Source organism: Lagopus muta, chromosome Z, assembly GCF_023343835.1.
Source record: "Lagopus muta isolate bLagMut1 chromosome Z, bLagMut1 primary, whole genome shotgun sequence".
Classification (NCBI taxonomy): Eukaryota; Metazoa; Chordata; class Aves; order Galliformes; family Phasianidae; genus Lagopus; species Lagopus muta.
The window spans coordinates 66,448,986-66,470,317 of record NC_064472.1 but is presented as its reverse complement, the minus strand read 5'-3'; the positions used below and the strand labels follow the sequence as shown (position 1 = coordinate 66,470,317).

General features: G+C 39.5%; 1 protein-coding gene across 2 annotated transcripts in view; it reads right to left on the bottom strand.

The window, feature by feature from the left end:
* LOC125686606 (synuclein alpha interacting protein) overlaps window positions 1-21,332 on the bottom strand; it is an 82,727-nt gene that overhangs the window by 12,050 nt on the left and 49,345 nt on the right. For both annotated transcript variants that reach the window (XM_048930775.1, XM_048930774.1), the window contains exons 4-8: window positions 19,200-20,056; window positions 17,416-17,595; window positions 10,377-10,490; window positions 5,881-6,006; window positions 3,418-3,587 (exon numbers count right to left, since the gene is read on the bottom strand). In XM_048930775.1, coding sequence (XP_048786732.1) covers window positions 3,418-3,587; window positions 5,881-6,006; window positions 10,377-10,490; window positions 17,416-17,595; window positions 19,200-20,056 — 1,447 coding nt within the window. The remainder of the gene's footprint in view (window positions 1-3,417; window positions 3,588-5,880; window positions 6,007-10,376; window positions 10,491-17,415; window positions 17,596-19,199; window positions 20,057-21,332) is intronic.

The following is a 21,332-nucleotide window of genomic DNA, read 5'->3' as shown; positions in this document are numbered from 1 at the left end:
CTGCCAGACATTTCTCCAGAGAAATGTAACATACATACCTATGATAACACTGAAAATGAGAGATCTGAACTCCTTGGAACAACAATATTATTAAGTGTTAAAATGAGTCTGATTCAGGAGACAAGACCACTACAGAAGTATAAGTAAGAAAGTCTTTAAGGTATTCAATACCAAATTCGTAGGGTTGTATTTTAGACAATGATCCCACTAGGTGCTATTTGAGGAACCTGATACCTCTCCTTAGATAATTCTGAATTCTGAAGATAATTCTAAATGAAATCAGAATGTTTAGTTACTGAATAGGGAATGTAGTGAAGCATTATCTAATGAAGTATCATCATTCATAGTATGTTGCCTTAATAATAGCTAGAAAATAGAATCATGGAATCAGAATATTCTGAGTTGGAAGGATCTACAAAGATCATTGAGTCCAGCTCCTGGCTCTACACAGGACCACCCAAAATCCAAATCCTATGTCTGACACTATTATCCAGACACTATTTGAGCCCTGGCAGCTTGTGGCTGTGACAACACCTCTGAGGAGCCTGTTCCAAGCCTCTGCCCCTCTGCTTCCCTATTTAGGACGATGTAGGCTGTGATGAAGCCACCTCTCAATCTCCTATGGGTGAAACAAACCAAGGAACCTTATATGTTTTGTCCTCTAGACCCTTCATCATTTCTGTAGCTCTCTTTTGGATGTTTTCTAATATTTTCACGTCCTTACTCTGTACTCAACGCAGTACTCAAGTACACGCCAGGTGGAGCAGAGTGGGACCATCCCTTCCCTTGCCCGCTTGCAGTGCTGTACCTGATGCACCCCAGGGCATGCTGCTGGATCACATTCAACTTGTCATCAGTCAGAGCTTCAGACCCTTTCTACATGGCAAATTGTAAAATGTGAGACAGTGACTTGGTAAGGCCTACAGAGTTGTGTGAAAGCAGAACAACAACCAGTACTTTGTATAGGATCTGTGAAAAATTTTTGTGCCTATACTGGGTTCTCTCAGAAAATTGTTCAGAAAATTGTATTCGTTTGACCAAAGTTCTGTAATTAGCAAGAGATGAAAACCAAAGATTTATTTTGAAGTTAATAGCAGATGTATTTATTTATTTATTTATTTATTTATGTGGGCCACTTTCCTTTTTTAACTACAGAAAGATTTTTTTTGTTTCTTCATTTTCTTGGAACAGTCTCAATCCTCCTATGAAGATTTAATCGAAATTTTCTAGTTAGAAATAGTTTCCTTTTTTCATAAAATCTTTGCTGAAAGGGGACCTAGACTGAACTCAGAAGTTGTTGTTGTTGCAGTTTTTCATCTTTAAAATGAACTGCTTTGGATCAAAGATCCGTAAGACGTGAAGACTTTGGCAGACTGTGATTTTATTGTTTTGCTTTTGTGACTTCTCTTCAGGAATGACTCCAGAGAGTGTGATGGATTACGGTGGTTTCTGAATAGAACTGTTTTGTGTTGTCTGGAAGAGCTCATAAGAAGAGAATGAAATATATTAATCTCTTCTTTGGTTTCAGACCATTGAAGAAAGATCTTGTAAGGTGTTGATTTAAGACAGTTTCTGTACTCTGTTCTTCTTGCACAGTATCAGTCATTTCAGTCTTCTAGTGGTTGGGGGCATACAGTATTCAGAGCATTTCTTATGCCTTGTTGATAAGGAGCCCAGAAAATTAAGCAGTGTGTACAATCAGTGCATGTTTACAGTAGCTGAGGAAAAGTAGGGAAGCAGATAAGGGTTAGTGTGTTGATAGTACTATCCTGAACAGTCAAGTAATCCATCATGATTTGAATATAACTAGAATAATGTCCATGAACACCAGTAGAAATAGGTGGAGTAAATACAGCAAAACTAGCTCAGCTGCCCAAGCAGGATCTTTTCCTACATAAGAAAGTTTAAAATGACTTAGGCTGTAAACTGGACTTTGTTCAGATACTGTTGGGATTTTTAGAGGTGCTGCAGCCAATAAACTCTCCTACATTATTAGAGATGAGGCTCCTTGAGAAGTTGCTCCAGGCATGCACTTCATGCTATACTTGGATTTTTATGCAGACCTGTAAGGACAGAGAACTAATACTACCCATTCTCTCCTAAAAAAATTACAAAACAGGTACCTGATTATAATAAAATGGCACTATTTGTTTATTTTTAAGTTTCATTTTATTATGGTAATAAAAACTGAATTGCTGTGGTGAGTTGGCTCTGGGTGGCAGGCAAGCACCCACGCAGCCACCTCCATGAGATAGGGGCAAAAATTAGGAAGAATTGAAGAAGAAGGAAGAATTTTTATGGATTATGTATTGGGAAACAAAAATAGGAAAACATATAAAACACCTAACTTCCCCTTGTTTGGGCTTTTACCACTTTCATCTGTGCTCCAAGCACCTTTCCTGCCTCACTGTCAGGCTTCACTCTAGGCAACTCTCCTATCCCCATGTTATCACTGCAGATTACACTCACTCTTTTCAGGAATGCAGTGAATGACATAGGTCTGAAACAGTGTGTAGCAGCTTCTCTCCTTCCTTCTCACTCTTCCTGTACTCTAGTGCTTTGCACACTTCAGTTTATTCAGGATCCAACTGATATGGCATGGACTTATGCGAGGGCTCCACTGCACTCAAGGAGTGTGCCTGCTCCTGCATGGGCAGCAGTTCCTTTGTAGGTGTTTTTTCCTTACCACAGAGCACCTGCAACTCCTTTGATGCTTTTGTTACCTCAATCTCTCTTTGTTCCCTCCTCCTTGACATATTCTGCCATTTTTCAAGTACGTTCCCTTAGAGACATCAGCAGCTTGGATGATAAACTCAGCTGTGTCCTTCAGCTGATCTTTTGTTGGAAATGGCTGAAACCCCCTGACCTCTTGTCACAGAGGCCACCTGTTTTCAACCACATGCAAATAAAACCATGGAGTTTACACTCAATACAATCGTTCACACTGTTTGCATAACATGATATGGTTTCATTATATATATTGTTTTCAAAAGGCATTTTCACTGCCTGTGGTAGATGAAAAGCTCTGCTATTTCTGTTTCCTCCTAATACTGAAAACCAATATTACAACTGTGAAGAGCCACCAACTGTATATAAAAGGAAACATGCCATATGAACAAAAATTGTGATCAGCAATGATGTCATCTCAAGGCACTCAATGGGGAAAAGGATTGCTTATGTATACATTTATATTGTATATATTCCCCTTTTCACTCCCATTCCCTTCATTTCAGTTCACAAAAAGATGCCAGAAGCAGAACAGCTGACAAACTATAGGTGAAGGAGTGAGAAAGCATGGCAAAATAAGGGAGGAATATGACTCATATGAGAAGCAGAAAGTGGACACTGCTAACAAACTGAAAACAAAAAATGGTATTAAGAATGAACCCCTAAGAACCCTAAGAACTAAACACTTACTCCTTTAGTTGCTTTGTTAGCTTGACAACCTGAGAGGCCAATGACATACAGGTCTCCACCACCACTAGGTAGCGGGAACACATCGTGTGCCCATGTCGCTCAGCACTTTGTGAGGGTTTCTCTCCCATGTGGTTTTGCATGGTGACATTTGCTCCATATTCAACTAATGTCTGTAAAGTCAAGAAAGGAAACAATGACATCCATAAGCACGAATCTTTACACATGACTAAAATCCACAGGAGCAAGGGTAACACAGCAGAGTGTTCTGTGGTTAGAAGGCATTGTAAAAAGCTTGCATTTTTCCTTCTGCTTTTGAAATTCTATTAGTTTTCTGCTCATTTGTTTCTGTGAGATAACATAGCTTCTAGCATTCATACTGTGAATGAAAAATGTGAAAACCAGCAAATGAAAACAGAATACTTACATTTAAGCAACTAATAATTCACTTCTGAGACATGGCAATAAACTTTTTCAGATGTCTGTGCTTTGCTGACCATTGTGCTAATTTTGAACATGGTAGACTTAGAAAAGGAGACATGGGCAGCTGCAACTGAGAGGCATCCATGCTAGAACATTTGTGTCTGAGGTTATAGAGGGCAGCGATGAGCTGTAATAGCTGGGTTTGAAACACTCAGTGGAACAGTCTCAAATATCTTTAGAGAAGCTATCAGAGAATTAATGCTTGGATAGAAAAGGTGGAGTAGAGGCTTCCCAAAAACCTCTTTGGTTCTGATGGGCTCAACATTATTAAGTTTCAGAACTATTTAGAATTATGAAGAAAGAAATCTGTTCAAAGAGTTTTCCAAACTGTTTTCACGTTGTTTTCACAGAAAACATCTCATTGCTTTCCAGCTGGGTTACCCTCTACTATCTCCTTAGAGAATACTGAAGTAATTGTCAGCTTCTAGTCTTTAGGCCACAGCTCATATTCTGATGCTTATCCCTGTGTTAAACACAGAAGTAAAACTCCAGCTTGTTGCTAGGAAACTGTCCAGATAGTGAACACAATCTCTGAATTCTGGAATTTGAATCCAAAACATTGTAAACACAAAGTTCTGTCAAGCTGACTTCAAGACTTGCACGAACTAAAAACAAACCCTCACGCTTTCTTCTAGTTTATGATAATCAGTGTTCCAATTTTGCATGTATAGAATGAGAGCTAGGTGTATGCAGCAGTTTTTAGTCAGGCTTTTCTTACAGCACTCTAGAAAAAAATGCTGAACCAAACCGTAATATATCCCAAAACAGCATCATTAGCTGTAGGGGGTGTGGGTGGTTGAGCTCCACCTAAGCTGACTGAATTATTCAGGAGCAGATGAGACCAGCTAGGGTTTAGAGTGACCTTGTTGACTCAGAGCAGCAGGCACAGAGACCTTTTCATCTGCTGACCAAGGAGAGGAATAGAAACTTATGAGCACTCTTCAACTGTACTGAACATAAAAAAAACCTTGAGATTAACTTGCCAATAAAGATAAACAAGCAGGAGGAGTTACAAATCTGCAAATAGCACTATGTAGATTGCAACATGATGATCTGCTCTTCAAGCCACTCTTCAGTAGCTGATTTGTTTCTCAAATATCATTTTTTTAGTTGCCTGAATTAATTTTATTACTATTTCTTCTCCAGACAGCTTTCATTCAAAGTGATCCCACCACCAAATACTAGAATGTACTCCTGTGACTAATGGTTCTGTTGACTCTGATGGACAAAGGGTACATCTGTGTCCTTGATTCAAGACAAAGTGAAGTTGGGTTTTTTTTCCAAGCGCCATTCAGTTCAACCATACAGCGTTTTTGGCTTGTCTACATTGAACAGTTACTGTAGAGAGTTATCCAAACTGATTTATTCAGATCTGGCTCTCAGAAGCACTGTAGCCATACAAATCTTCTCTCAACAGGTCAAATTCCCTTTAAAGCAGCTCTGTATAACAAAGCTGTATTGCTCTTTGTGGAAATACAATTTGTTTAAGAAATCACTATCACACTATTATGTTTCGTATCATTACACTAAAAGATTACAACTCTGGAAAGAATGGTTTGCTCAAGGTGGAAATCCTACCACACAGAACAAATTGCAACTTTTAGACTTTGCTAAGAAGAGCTGCAACTTTTCATTGGAAAAAGAAACAGAAGGAAAACATCAAAATCAGTAAGAAGATCACATCCATATTGGCTGTCCTTTTTTTACAGAGCAACACATGTATTAACTGCTCGTGCCTAAACTAAATAATCATGCTATCTTCTGGCAGCATGTTTACTTTAGGTTCAGAATAGCATAATAGAATTTGAAAAAAGAACTTTATGGTGTTTAGTCTGAGTTCTATTTGTTTATTCCAGTATATCTTAAGGTATCAATAACTAGTTCTACGTGTAAAGTTTCCTGTAAACATTTTAATAGTTCAATAGCTCATAATTCAAAATTCATTTGACTTAAACTACATTTCTGATATAGATAATACTCTACCTGTATACATCCTAGATAGCCATGTTGAGCAGCTATGTGAACAGCAGTATTTCCATCCTGATCAACTTCATCCAGTGAAATCCCTTGTTCTTGCATAAACTGAAGAAGCCATAGAAGGATTTTCTCCTAAGAGAAGGGGTGAAAGAGATGCCACAAAAGATAAGGAATAATAAGAATGGACAGGCACTAGAGGAATGCTGGTATTGTCATCTGGTATAGCACTGACCAATAACTGCTTTTGCAAGACCTTGATTTCAGTCTCTCTTACTTTTGCAGGACTTGGTCTATCAGAAGCCTGCCTCTAGGTGCTTTATTTATTTATTTATTTATTTTTTCCAAAGCAATACACCACAATACTGTATTTGTTTTATAAGAAGAATCTGCATTAAGTAACACATTTTCACAAATTGTACATGGAAAAGCATGCACGCCTACACCCTGGAAAGGACACCTGACATAGCACATCTTGCTTTCCAACCTGAAAAACTTCTTCTGACACTTGGTGGAACTTCATAAGCATCTTTGGAAAACTAAAACAGGAGTATGCACAGATCACTGAGCTGAGTAGACTTGTCTACTTGTCTACAGCTCTTGACTACTGTGCAAGAAGAGAAGTAATAGAACTAAAATCAGGAAGTCTGCCATCCTGAACTTTCTGTCAGTGCACTGAGTTGTTAGAGGAAGGATGGAACCTCTGACTTTTTAGGTGTCCTTGAAGCAACTCCATCTGTTCAAGCACCTGAATCTCTCTGCTTTCTGCTTCAGAGGGCTATAGTGTCTAGAACTTAACTTCTCTGTATTTCATTTTAACAGCAATTTCTTCTTATTACAGGGTAAAAGAATAGGTATTTATATTTCTGAATGCCAACTGATATAGCTGGCATGTATAATTGGTAGTCAACACAGAGAGACAACTTGAGATCACATATCCCTTTAAAAATACTTCTGAGCAATTTCTGGAGTCGCCTCTGGTGTTGGCAAGCAGCAGAGGAGAATTATGCTACTCATGTGAATTGTGCTTATATATTAATAATGAAAAGAATAATATTTTAGAAAAATTCCTCTGCCTAGAAATTATGTATTTTTTCAGAATACATTTATTCCATAACCAAAATATTGTGCATGGTCTGTAATTTTACAATCCCAATCAGCACGGAGCAAATTATGCTTTTTAGTAATTTTTTTTATCAACACAGAAACCAAGTACAAGGATGGGTAACTAAGTGACATCATCTCTACTTAGAGAACTTAGAACTGATCACAAGAACAACATTAGAGGCCTGCTAAAATAGTTTGTGTTTCCCCCAGATGACAGTATTGTAACAGATCTTTGACATCACATACAAACACAGGGAAAACAACTTTTTTCTTCACTTGCTGAAGAATGAAAAATCATATATTATTTATCACTTTAGTAATGCTTATATATTTGGAAGAAGAGGGCACTTAGAAATAGAGAGAAATAGGCTTAACATCATTGATACGATTTATTCAGACAAAATGAAGAATAATAACATTTACCTGTAAGATTTTGATAAGGTAAAGTAATCACATACTTGTTGTGTAACAGGACCTGATAAACAGTGTCAAATTATTCAGCATATCTGATCATTTTAAGACTCAACAGTCTTATTTTGTAGCAATGGTTAATATCACGCTGGCATATTTCAGACCTAACAATAATTCAAGCTTCCCTATAAAAAGTAAAATCTAGGAAAATATCATAAAACATATTTTCTGTTTTGGGACAAGCTGCAGACTTTGGCTCCATCAGCTGGCTTTTGAAATAGGAAGAACAGTTAAGAATAACTGTCCAAATTGTTAAATGGACTACAAATGGAAGGCTTTGCATGGTGAAGTGTACTAACTCTACAGCTAATCTTTGCCCATTACTTGATTTTGATTAATTAATACATTCTCAGTAAATACTAGGTTTTTGAATTGAAAACTGTGAGATGTGTGAAAAGACATATGACCATATGGTGGTCACCAAGCTGAAGGGAAACATCCTGAAGTGCATAAATGTGCATTTGTGTGTCTGTGCTACACACTCTCCCCAGCACATTGTGATTTCCAGCAGTACACCGCTGCCAAGACGCACACAAAAACCTTTCAGTCACACTGTAGCTCTGGTTTCCTGAAGCCCTTCCTGATTCTCTTGCACCTGAATGTGACAAACACTTGGCATTCCCCCACACTATGTCTCTTCCCTATGTAGTCCATATTGGAAAGAAACAAGAGCTCTTCAAAGCCAGGACTAAATACACATGCCTGTGGCAGAATCAAATGTTATTTAATGTGTCATGCACCAACAACCTGTTATGGGAAGCTGTGTCAACCATGGCAGCTTCTTGCAAGACCTCATACTTAAAGAAACCCTTGGCAGGAGGTTTGCAGACCAGACTCCAGGTTGGTTACAAGCTCTTCTTCCATTAGTTGAACATATGTAGCTCCTCTCACACTGGACAAAATACAGCACTGCTGAAATGCTTTTGGAATCTGGCCATGGCTGTGGTTTGATGATCTTTAATATAGGAGCTTTGCTATAAACTCACTTTTGCTGCCCATTCTAAATGATAGTTGTTCAAGAAAAATATGGTGTGCATTCCTAATGCCTGGGGAAACAATGGATGGGCTGACTCATAGAGAAAGATTCTATAACAGGTCTTCCTTGTAAAAATATTACTCCTGCAATTCTGCCAAGGCCAGTGTTTACATGGATTATCTCTCACGTAACTAATGGTAAAATAAATTAAAACTTCGAGGATAGTGCCAACTACACATTTGAATATCTAAACTTCTTTCTTCCTAACACAGTTGGGCAAGATAATTTGGCTTCTCTTCAGCCTCAACATTCCTTCGTGTTTGCAAGACATTTATAGATTAAAAGAAAAAATTTTTTTTAAAAAAGCTGACGTTACATGTGAACTTTCTTTGGCATTCAACTAACTAAAAAAATTTGGCAGCACTTTTTATATCACCTTTCTACATTTCGTGCATGGTTAACTATAGCTGGCATTTCTTAACTGGTGGAGCTTCCATTCTGCTCTAAAAGAATATCTGGATTAAGCCTGCCAAATCTATTCCTAACAGTAGACAGCATAGCTCACTGAAAAAAACACAACAACAGAGTTCACTGGATTTAGTTTGTATAAACACATTTAGAGATGAGGAAAAATTACATCAGTGAAACGAAGACACAAGCCTAAATTCATATGAAGCTTTCTCTTCCAAACTTTCTTTCTAGTAACAAACAACCTTTACTCAGATCCAGTTCTGATGGGGCTCCCAGCTTCCTTATCTTCAGTGAAAGTTTTATAAGCTCAACTTGTTACAGAAAGCAGGACAATTAATCAGTATGTCCAGCAGATTGCTAATTTGCACTAGTGACATCTGCATAACAGGTGAGCAGAGAGATACAGAGGACTTAGCACAGCATGAGAACAAAGGTGTCTGTGGTGGCTCAGGATGCAGCAAGATGAAGAGTGGACTTCCAGATTCACAGCCTTCCAGATATGCTCCTCTTTTTCTACCCCTGTCTACAAATCTATGCTTGGAAAAAATCAGTTAACAGCAGGAACATGCCACAATATTTTTATGGCACAGCAGGAAACAACCATGCTTGTACTGGAAAGGGAAAGCTAAGTTTCTTTGTATCAACAAAAGCATTAGCACAACAATAGTATATTTTCTGCATTTCCCATTAATGTCTTTTGAAGAAAATGGATGATATGAGTGGCTCATCTTCCAAAAACATTAGAGAAGAATAACCAATTACTATTCCTTGTATAGTATATTCTAGAGAAGATCTTTTGAACAGCGGTTATTGTAAGGCCTGTTTAGGAAAAACAGACTGTAAGAGGAGAATGTGGTGCAGTCGAGTGGTATATGTTTCCCCAGACATTAGTCAAGTACCAAAATGCTGTACTTCTGTGGTTTCTCATGATCAGATTTATATGTAAGCTAGGTGTGGAACAGGATTGGTTTGCAACATATTTTTATACATAATTCTCAATAAAACCAAAGTTGTACAGATGATGTTCAAGTTTTGCCATGCTTCGCTTCACTGCCAGTATAATGAATTCCTAGATTGTCTCAATATGCCAATTTTCTTTCTTCCATTTTTTTTTTTTTTTTTTTTTTTGAGATTAATCTCTCCTGTAAAAGGAATCAGAACTATCCAAAAAGTTTGACAATTTTCTGACGTGTCCTAGGAAAGCAAGGGATCATGATGCTATATTCACCTGATTGTCATGGGACTGATAGACTGGCATAATAATCCATGTAACCTCCCCAAACCATTACTTAAAAAAAAAAACAAAAGGACTTAATAAGGAGAATAATGAAAAAAAAAATTCAAAGTGGGAAATGTTCTTTCAACATTAGAACTAATTACAAACATCTGTTTTTAAGAACCACAAATTAATAAAGATTCTTTAAACTGAAATTCCTATGTGAATAATTCAGTGATCTTTTTGAAAAAGTGAAAATCATACCTGACCATAGCAGCCAGCATAGTGAATAAGGCTTGGGTGATCTTTTGAGCAACTCAGTTCTGCAATAGCTTCTGTTTCGCTCACCATCCACCGAACGCACTCCAGCTGACCATTCTAAACAAAGAAAAAAAATTAAAAATCTTATCTGTTTCAATCCAAACATGTCTACTTAACATGAAGAAGCTTATTAGAATTATTAGCATGTTATGAAATTCCAGTTTCTTTGACAGTTCATCTTTTATCTGTTCTCAAGTATTACGTTTGTTTATCTTATCTAAGTATTACATTATTTACAATATGCCATCAGCTTATACTTGCCCTGGGATTTCCATCTTCTCATTCCTAAAAGTATAGCTGAGTAAAACTACAGTACAGAATATTTGCTGAATGACACCACAGCATACATCAGTTCAAGAGGCAGTGAAATATTGCACACACAATCTGATGCCTGTTAGATACTCTTAGATTATAAAGAACAAAACCATAGCTATGCTTCTACAACCCATACAACAAAACTTAATGTCTGGAGTGAAGGTTCATTTGCCAAAGTATGTTGAACAGTGTATTTCCCTATAAGGTCTAGTTTTCATTTATCAATAACAAAGTGCATGCAAGATTAAGCTATTATTATATTTAAGTAATTTTGAAAGTAATGTCTCCTATTTATTTCAATGGAAGCTACAACAGTTACAAAAAGCACAGTAACACTGTTTAATAGAGCAAATTCTCAGCTACAAAACACTATTTTTCAACACAGTCACCACCATTAGCTCTTCATTTTCATCAGTGTTGAACAAGAGCCTGCATGCAAAGCTCACAAAAATCTGTGCCAGTGGAGTTAACCACTGTTGCTGTCACCACTGTTTGAAATGCACCACCCATCATGTCACTGTGCTCGCATTCACTGTTTGGTCTCCATAAATGTTCAGTAAGCATCGATGAATGTCAATCAGGGCCACCCTTTTTCCGATAGAGGAATTCAGTTACACAGCTTGTCTTCTTATGCACTTCCATGTCAGACACCATTTTGCCAGATTGCCCCTCTGTTGCCATCTGTCTCATGGCAAGAAAATGTAACAGAATATTGGTTGGAAGGTTCAACCTCTACTGCCATATCACCAACATCTGCCTAGGACATCATCAGTCAGCATAATTAAAAAAGGAGGCATTACTTTTGGAGCAGCAATACTTTTTGGAGCATATACTTTTTGGAGCATATGTTTTTCTGAACACTTAATCCTTTTAAGTTAGGACCTGTAATCATAGAATCACAGAATCATACAATGGTAGAATCGCCCAGGTTGGAAGGGACCTCACGGATCAACAAGTTCCATTCCCTCATGCCACAGGTAAGGCTAACAGATGCTAGACCAAGGCTGTATCAGGCTGCCCAGGGCCCCACCCAACCTGACCTTAAAGACCTGTAGGGATGGAGCATCCACAATCTCTCTGGGCCATCTGTTCCAGCACCTCACCACCCTCACAGACAAAAACTTCTCACTGTCATCTAATCTAAATCTCCTTTCCTCTATTTTGAAAGTACTCCCTCTTGTTCTGTCACTATATACTTGTGTAAAGAGTTGCAAGGACATAATGAGGTCTCCAACCTTCTTATCATCTTCATGGTTCTCATCTATGTCAGAGATATTAAAGAGTACTGGTTCAAAGATGGACTGCTGAGAACACCACTTGGTGTCCTCTACCTCCAGCTGGACATAGAGCCAATGACCACAACCCTTTGGCTGTGACCTTCCAACCAATTCCTTATTCTCTAAATAGTCCACCCTTCAAATACACGTATCTCTAATTTAGAGATAAGGATGTGGTAGGGGACCATGTCAAAGGCCTTGTGGAAATGCAGGTAGATCACATCTGTTGCCTTCCCTTTGTCCACCAAATGCCATCATTCCATCACAGAAGGCCACCAGATCGTTCTAGCATGATATTCCCTTGGTGAAGTTGTGTTAGCTGTCTCAGATCTCCTGCTCATCCCTGTTGTTCCACAGATCCTCCTTCCTACCTTTCTTATAAATGAGAATGATGTTTCCATTTTTCCAGTCCCTGGGGACAGTCATGACTTTTCAAATATGATGGAGATTGGCTCAGTAACCATCTCAGCTAGCTCCCTTGGAACCCTGGGGTGCATGTTGTCTGGCTCCATAGACTTGCACACATTCAGTCTCATGAGCCAACCTCAGATGTGCTCTGCCCTTACAGTGGGGGGCATTTTTCTCCCCCAGTTTCCCACCAAGAGGTTAAGGGATGTGAGAATCCATCTGCCAGCGAAGACTGAGGTAGAGAACTAAGTGAGTACCTCAGCCTTCTCCATATCTTTTATAACCTTTCTCATTCATCAGAGGAGGGATGCTCTCTTTGGCCTGTCTCTTCAGACTAATGTACCTATGGAATACCTTCCTATTGTTATTAACATTCCTCATGAAATTCAGCTCCATCTGTGTCCTGGCTTTTCTGATCCACCTCTGCAAGGCCAGACAGCATCCTTGTATTCTTCCCAGGTGACATGACCTTGCTTCCACTGCCTGTACTTGCCTTTCTTTTTCCTTAGTTTGATCAACAGGTCCTTGTGGAGCCATGGTGGTTTCCTGTCTCCCCTACTGGTTTTCCTGTACTGGGAACAGAGAGCTCTTGCACTCTCAGAAAGGCATCCTTAAAGAGCAGTCAGCTTTGTTCCAGTCCTTAGTATCTGAGGACAGCTTCCCAAGAAATCATAGAATCTTAGAATGGTTTGAGTTGGAAGGAACCTTTAAGATCCAACCCCCTGGTATAGGCAGGGACACCTCTCATTACATCAGGCTGCTCACAGCCCCATGCAACCTGGAGTTGAATGTTTCCAGGGAAGAGGCATCTACAACCTCTCTGGGCAACCTGTGCCAGAGTCTCCCCACTCTCACAGAAAAGAATTTCTTCCTAATATCTAGTCTGAATCTACCCTCTTCCAGTTTAAAGCCATTTCCCCTCCTCCTGTCACTACCTGTCCTTACAAACTGTCCCTACCCAGCTTTCCTGTAGACCCCCTTCAGGTACTATCAGGCCACTATACGGTTCCCCTGGAGCCTTCTCTTCTCCAGGCTGGAGAACTCCAGCTCCCTCGGCATGTCCCCATAGGGGAGGTGCTTCAGCCCTCTGATTATCTTTATGGCCCTCCCCTGTATTCACTCCAACAGCTCCATGTTGTTCTTGTGCTGGTGGCCCAAGAACTGGATTCACTACTCCAGGTGGGGTCTCACAAGAGCAGAGAAGAGGGGCAGAATCAATTCCATTGACCTGCTGGTCACACTTCTCTTGATGACACTATGACACTGTTGGCTGCCTGGGTTGCAGGCAGACACTGCCGGCTCGTGCTGAATCTTTCATCAGTCAACACCCCCAAATCCTTCTCCTCAGGGCTGCTCTCAAACCATTCTCCGCCCAACCCGTATCTGTGCTTGATATTGCCCCAATCCAGGAGCAGGACTGTGCACCTGGCCTTGTTGAACTTCATGAGGTTGGCATAGGCCCACCTCACAAGCCTGTCCAGGTCCTTCTGTATGGCAACCTTTCCCTTTAGTGTGTCAACTGCACCACTCAGCTTGGTGTCATCTCCAAACTTGCTGAGGGTGTGCTTGATCCCGCTGTCCATGCCACCTACAAAGGTGCTAAAAAGCACCAGTCCCAACACTGATCCACAAGGAATGCCGCTTCTCACTAGTCTTCAAAAATTCCTTAAACAGTCTGAAGATCAGTCTCCTGAAGTTTAGGGTTCTGACTTCACTCTTTGTCAAGCCTATTTCTCTTGAGTTCATGAAGGCATAGTCTCTGCAGCTCAGGCTGCCTCCAATCTTAATGTCTTTAAAGATCTCTTCAACACTGGTGGGCATCAGGTTCACCTCTGGTGGATCTGTCCAATATTTCAATCTGCAAGTTGTCATCAGTGGACTCAGGGAGTCTCCCGAACGCTTGCACCTCACCAAATTGTTTTCCCAACAGAAATATGGGTGGTTGAAATTTCCCATCAGGATAAGGTGAGTGCGACATTTATTTCAGCTGAAGCAGGAAGGCATCACCAGTAGGCTCCCCTCGTTCAGGTGGCTAGTCATAGACCCCAACCACCAGCTTCTCTTTAGTGGTCCCATCCCTAATCTTAACCCATCAGGCTCTCAACATGTTCATGACTGTGACATAGCGGGAGCTCCTCACAGCCTACCCACTTTTTAATATAGAGGGCAACTCAGACTCTTTTACTCCTTCTGCCTGTATCCCAGTCTCCAACTGAGGACTCAGGAGAACACTACCCATGCTCCCAGTCCCCTCAACACCTCTCCAAGGGATGCAAAGCCTTTTTTGGTATTTTTCAATTTCCTGATTACAGCCTTGTGTGAGCCAGCTTGAAACACCAGGAAGGGATAGTAGTCATCTGGCATTATCATACCTGGTATCCTCTTCTAGAGGCAGCAAACCCCTCTAGAGAAGTTATGTGGGAGGCAGATGGATGCCTCAGTGCCTCTCAGCAAAGTTTCCAATTACTAAGATCCTCTGCCCTTTTTTAGTGGCACCAGTTGTGATCAAACACAAACAAGGAGGTGGTTCTTGTTTTGAACACCTTTTACATCCCAATCTCAAGAGTCCTTAAGTGCTATCTACACTCTTACAGCAAATTTCTACAAAGTAGGATGTAGGTGCTGCAAAAATAGATGGATACATTTTCTTCAGAGCTTACTTGTGGGCTGGTGTAAAGGCAGGAGGTTTTTGCAGCTTCTTTTGCTGCAGTTTCCCCTTTCAACAATTATATCTCAGCAGATGCAGTTTATCACAACGCACACTGATATTTCCATGAAGGTTAATATATGTTATAGCTAATAGAATATATAGGTTATTATATAGCTAAAAATTTATATTTCAAGCACTCAGTCAAAATCAAGCCAGCAGACACAGAACACAGAAAGCTTTCTGAATGCATAAAAAGGAAAAAGTTATTGTGCAAAGAAAAGAAATATCAATTTCAAGTTCCAGATTTGTTTTTACAAAAACAAGGATAAGGACGTAAAAAATATTAACCCATTTCAAATTACTTGGAAGAAGGAAAAAAACAGAATCAATTTGATATTTATTTTATTTCTTCCATATATAAGCATGTGTATACACATTTAAGTGCACATTGTTTTACTTCACTTACTTTCTTCTATTTCTCTGAATATCAGTAAGCTCTTAGCAATGAAATTACTTGTATTCTTTTCATTGTGTTAGAAAAATCTTCATCACCAAATTTGTATTCAAATATTAGTAAGCATGCCTAAATGATAAATGTGTTTTATGTATCATAATCATGTAATTTAAATTTAAAATTAATATAATGAATTAATGAAGTACCTGGTATGTAACATATTTTTCTTCTAATTCATGGAGAGTTTCTACACAGTCATGAAAAATAAGCCATAAACGTGGCCGCAATATACCATTACGTTTTCACTGTAGCTTTTAGCTCTATGTCAGAAAGAAGTCCTGAATCAAAATCACTCGCTATAATAATTCATTATTTACTGGCAAATGCTATTTGTCACCACTAAATTATCTGCTGAAACTACCTTTCATGGAAGTGTATGTTCCTGCATACAAGCTTTATTTCATTCTGATAATCATTATTCTTGTGGAACAGAGATGTGTGTCCCACATGGTATATCATTATCTGAGTTACAGTACAAGCAAGAAGAATAAAGTCCACTCTATTCGGTATCAGAGTATTTTGGGAGTAAGGATTAAGAGCTGTATAGTTTAGTTATGCCACATCACTTTAAGGCTCTTGCACATGACCAGCCCAGCCATCATGCAGGTCTTCATTAGAAACTCTCGGGCCTGAGCACTCTCCTTTACATGAATAATTCCATTATGTTTACACATTTTTCTAGAAATGCCAAAGCATGGCTCAGGTGTGACAGAACTTTTACAAAAACTGATTACTAAACAGCAATCGTTCTGGAGAAAAAAGGTCAAACATAGCTATATCATAAATGTCTTATCGACCTATCTTGAAATAACAAGAAAGAAAACTACTTCCAAGTAAAACTGTAAGACTTCAAATTGGCAGAATATAATTATTCAAGTTGGACATGGGCCAGGGTACTGAAGCTAAATATATGACTTTTATAAGAGCAATTCATTAGTGTAGCTAACTATCTGTTTAACTTTATTCTCATTAAATGGAATAAAATCCCTGAGACCAGTATGAGGTCACCAGGTCATTGGAATGACCTCTCCAAGATACAAACCTGCAGGCTAGAATCTACCAGTTGTCTGTCAGTTACTCAAGTTTCCGAAGAAGCAAACAATAAAAAAAAATGAAAAATCAGGAACAGTCGTCACCACTTCCATTTTTTGTTCTTAAGGTATTCAGTGACTAAGAGGAATGGTCTTTGACCATCCAACCTGAATTATGAAAGACTCAGGGTAAGTTTGGCCCTACACCAGCCTTCAGTACACAGCACGTTTTACTTTAGCCAAGAATCACCATTCAGTTCCATACTTTGCTATGTAGTAGGTTTTCCAGTATGCTTTCACACTAATTTTTGCAGTTTCTTATGGATTGCTCTGTAAAAATGTAGATATTAACTTTGATGCAACTGTTCCAGACAGCCAGAAAGTTTCAAGTCCAGATGTGGATCAGTTTTTTCATGCTTTGTAAGCACGGTTTCGCATCTCTCTTTCAAGATCTCACATATATTTGTAAGAATTTTTATGTTCCCTACAGATACAACTGAGCACAAATTATATGAATGTTCCTATGAACACTGCAATTTTTTAGTCAGTTAATTGATTAAAATATGATATTCAGTGACAGCAACATACAAAACATCAGTGTTATTTGTATAGCTGACATAGTATCCCACATCATAACAGACTTATTGGCTTAAATGGTCCTGTTCTTTTTCCATTTAACAAGAGGCTTGAAAAATAACATCCTGCTGGATCTATTACCTACTCAAATCACAGAAAGAAGCTAAATTGCCCTTATGTCACACTACAGTAGAGACAGAGATTGAGTTACCTTTATTGCTAAACCAGCTGGAGTTAGCTGCTCCATGTTTCTTTCATTCAAGCAGTCTTCACCCATCAAAGAAGTGAGATGCTGCAGGCATTCTGCATGTCCTTTTGATGCTGCTACATGCAACAGATTGTTGTCACATTCATCATGAATCTTATCCAGATTATCTGCTGCTAAATGTGGCTGTTAAAGAAGGTGTTATGTTAGTTACAACTAAGGATGAAAAGATACTGTGAAGTTTAAGCCTTAGAACCCAAGATATAAGACAAAGACATTTTCCCATAGCTATGTTCTTTCATATCTCAAAATCAGAAGCTTTTCATTTGTACAGCACCTGGCTACCATTAGCAAAAGGACAGAAGCAGGTTGCTCATTGACTAGATTCACTGCTTAGTTTCTTTCCTGGTGCAAATGGCATATAACAGTGCAAGAGCTTCAGTAGCTTTAGCTTATAGTCCAACAAAGAACTGGTAAAAACATCTGCATTTTCCTAAATTCTGCCTATTTACAGTTGTTTTCTCTATCTCTTCTTTTTTGGCATTATAATAATGAGTCATTGAACAGGAAGCATCCATGACTGACTCCTAAAAATGTAGCTGTTTAGTTTTGCTCATCACAAAAGTGTCAGCTTGTATTTAGCGTCATCTAAAACACAGCTAAAACACAAGAAGTCTTTTATTTGGTAGCTTGTTTCCATTACAGAAATAATTTGTTGGAATATTTACCCAAAGTCACAACCATGACTTAATACACGACTCCTGCCCAAGTCTAATTTTCAGACAAAACAATTGGATTGATAAACTCCAGCAACAGTGGTAAATTCCTAGAGCTGTGCAGACTTGCCAGACCACTTGCTGATGAATACACTTGACTCAGAGGTTTTGACTTGTTTGGAAAAAAAGTATGTGTTTTCTCCCACCTACCTACTCTGCCCTTATTTTTTGTTTGTCTGCTTTGTTTTTACCAGTTACCAACATTTCACAATTTGGGGCAAATTTACTCTTATTTCTTGCAGAGCATTCTAATGTACTCTCCTGTCCCTGCCTAGTCTTTGAATGTCTGCCTTTGTTTTTGCTGCTATGCTAGTAGCATGCCTTTGTGCTTGAGCTAGACTGATAAACAGAGAAGCTAAACAAAAATCTAACAAAAACAGTTTTATGGATGCTGGACCTCCTCCAGCCATTCTGAGTGGGGATCACGTGTTCTGCATCACTGTGCTCACTTGAATCTCGTTACTCCGGGAAACATCATCGACAGTGTCTGATCACATAGCTGGAATTACTGAAAACTTCATACAGGTCAGAGGCCAATGGAGTGTTAGAGAAAACTCCTGTCTGAGAATGCTGCTGTAACAAGTCAGCATAAACGCTCCTGAATAATAATCAGAATACAACAGAAGGTCCTCTGTTCCCACTGTCAGCCCCTAAATAATAACTGAGATAAACCACCAATAATTGAACAAAGCAACCCACAAATGTTTTGAAAAACAAAACCCAGCTAAGATTTAAATTCGATGTACAAATGAACTCTACAGTTACGATGCCTATCCTGTACAAGATTTTAGGATACTACATAAGCTAGCAATCTTGTATCTCATCTTTGCTACACACTTGAGTTAGAAATGAAAACCTTCCCTTTGGAAGATCAGTCACCCAAATTTCTAAGGAGCATACAAGATAAAACAAGTGGTGATTCAAAATGCACACTTTATAAGCTTTGCCAGCGAAACAAACCACAGCACAGAACTCCCCTATTCTATGTGGTTTATGAAAAAAGATGATACTTACCAGTAATGATATTTGCCCCTCCTTTACAATGTTTAAGATGCTCTTAAATTTTTTCACCTCTTCACTCCTCTCTTCTGGCCCCCCTGCTCTGCTCCAGCTCATATTCAGTTCCTCAAGCTGCTTGCTCTCTGCCACTGCTGTCTGCAGGTGAAAAGTCCTCAGGTGGCAGTTTGGCATAGTCTTCCCAGTTTTGTGAGTCTGAGGACCAACAAATGTCCTACAGAGGAACCCTTTGCCCTGGGCTTCAGATTCATGGACTGAGCTACACTTCGCTAAAGGCTGGGAAAGCTCTAATTCTTCTGTTAAATGCTTGTGCTGATCAACAACAATGGGCTGCGTTTTTCTCAGCTGAGAGCCTTTCACAGGAGAGAGAACACAGAACTGTGTCACCCCAGCAGGCTCTGTGCTCTCTGTAGAGCAGGTCTTGCCACTAACACCATTCACTGTTGAGCATACACCAGAAATTTTTTTCTCAGGGGCTACCTTTGTGAAAGGAACAAGTTGCTGATTTGATTTAATGTAAGGCACATCCAAAATTTCATCCATATCCAGGTCATAGTGCTCCAGCTCCCCAAGCAGAACAGTAGGCTCAATGTGTTTGCTTTTAAGGTTTTCTCCTTCTCCTGGGCTCTGGTCATCATTTGGAGGTGCAGGCTGAGAGTCGCTGCCTTTCTGGTATTCACCCTTCTGGTTCTTTTGGTCATCACTTTCATTGTTCTCAGAGCTCTCCGGCTGATGCTTTAATGGGGAAACCCTCTTCACTGGTCTGAATTTATTGCACGCATCTGCAATTCCTGTTGGTTTCTGTGCATTTCCGATAAGAGCAGAGCCACCACAGTTCCAGCTGCTGCTGGAAACTAGAAAAATAGACGAATATGACTTAGAACTGCTTATTGTTACCAGATGAGTGACATGATATAATATGCTTCAAAGGTAGACCTGGCTAAGCACCAGAAACCTGAATAACACAACACCGTATTTCATTCATACCTTAGCAGATTTAATCGCAACTCTGTGCTAAGAGCTGAAGAATTTGACACTCTAGAACTGCAGTCTTCAAACAGGACATACACTGTAAGCTTTTGTAATCTAAAGCAGGTTGAGATGAGAGCCACAAAGATGATCTAAGGGCTGAGCACCTTTCCTATGGAGAAAGCCTAAGGGAGCTGGGCTTGTTCAGCCTGGAGAAGGGAAGGATCCAGGGAGACTTCACTGTGGCTTTAAAATAAAGGAGTGGAGATTTAGGCTATATGTTAGATGGAAAATTGTCACTCAGAGGGTGGTGAAGCACAGGCACTATTGCCCAGAGACACTGTGGGTGCCCTGTCCCTGGAGGCGTTCAGGGCCACGTTGGGTGGGTCCTGGGCAGCCCAATTTGGTAGGTGGCATCCCTGCCCATGGCATGGGGGCTGGAGCTCAATGACCTTTAGGGTCCTTCAAACCTAGGCCATAGTGTGATTTCATGATTCTATGATCATTTATAAATAAAGCAGTTTGAGTCAAGTAATAGGCATTATTAAAAAAACTAGTGGCATTCACAGTGGCTTTGCCCAGCTATTCTTGCTTGCACTGCTTTTTGCAAATATCAAATTGCACAAAGATGCTCCAGAGCAATAAGATGCCTTTCCTTAGAGGCCAATGAAAGGCTTCAAAAAAAAAAAAAAAAAAAAAAAAAATCTGTTTCAGCAACAGCAACAACAATATGTATTTTAAGGGCTAATATTTCTGGAAGACTCATATCGTTTTCATATGAGAATGAGAAATCCTGTTTTCATCAAAACAGAAAGTCAAGAGAGGTGAACCTTTCTCTTCGCTCAGCCTCAGCAAGACCACACGTTAGGTGCTGGGTGCATTTCTGGGCTCCCCAGTGCAAGAATGATACGGACTTCTTAGAATAAATCAGGCCCAAAGACACTAACATGGTTCCGGGACTGGAATCTCTTTCATCTCAAGAGAGGCTGAAGGAACTGGGACTATTCAATCCAGAGAAGGCTCAGGAGAATCTTTTCCATGTGTATAAATAAATGATGGGAAGTGCTGAAGAACAAAGAGCCAAGGCTCTTCACAGTTCTGCTCACTGACCAGACAAGAGATATGTGTTTAGCTTTGCTGCCATCTGAACATGCAAGAAGG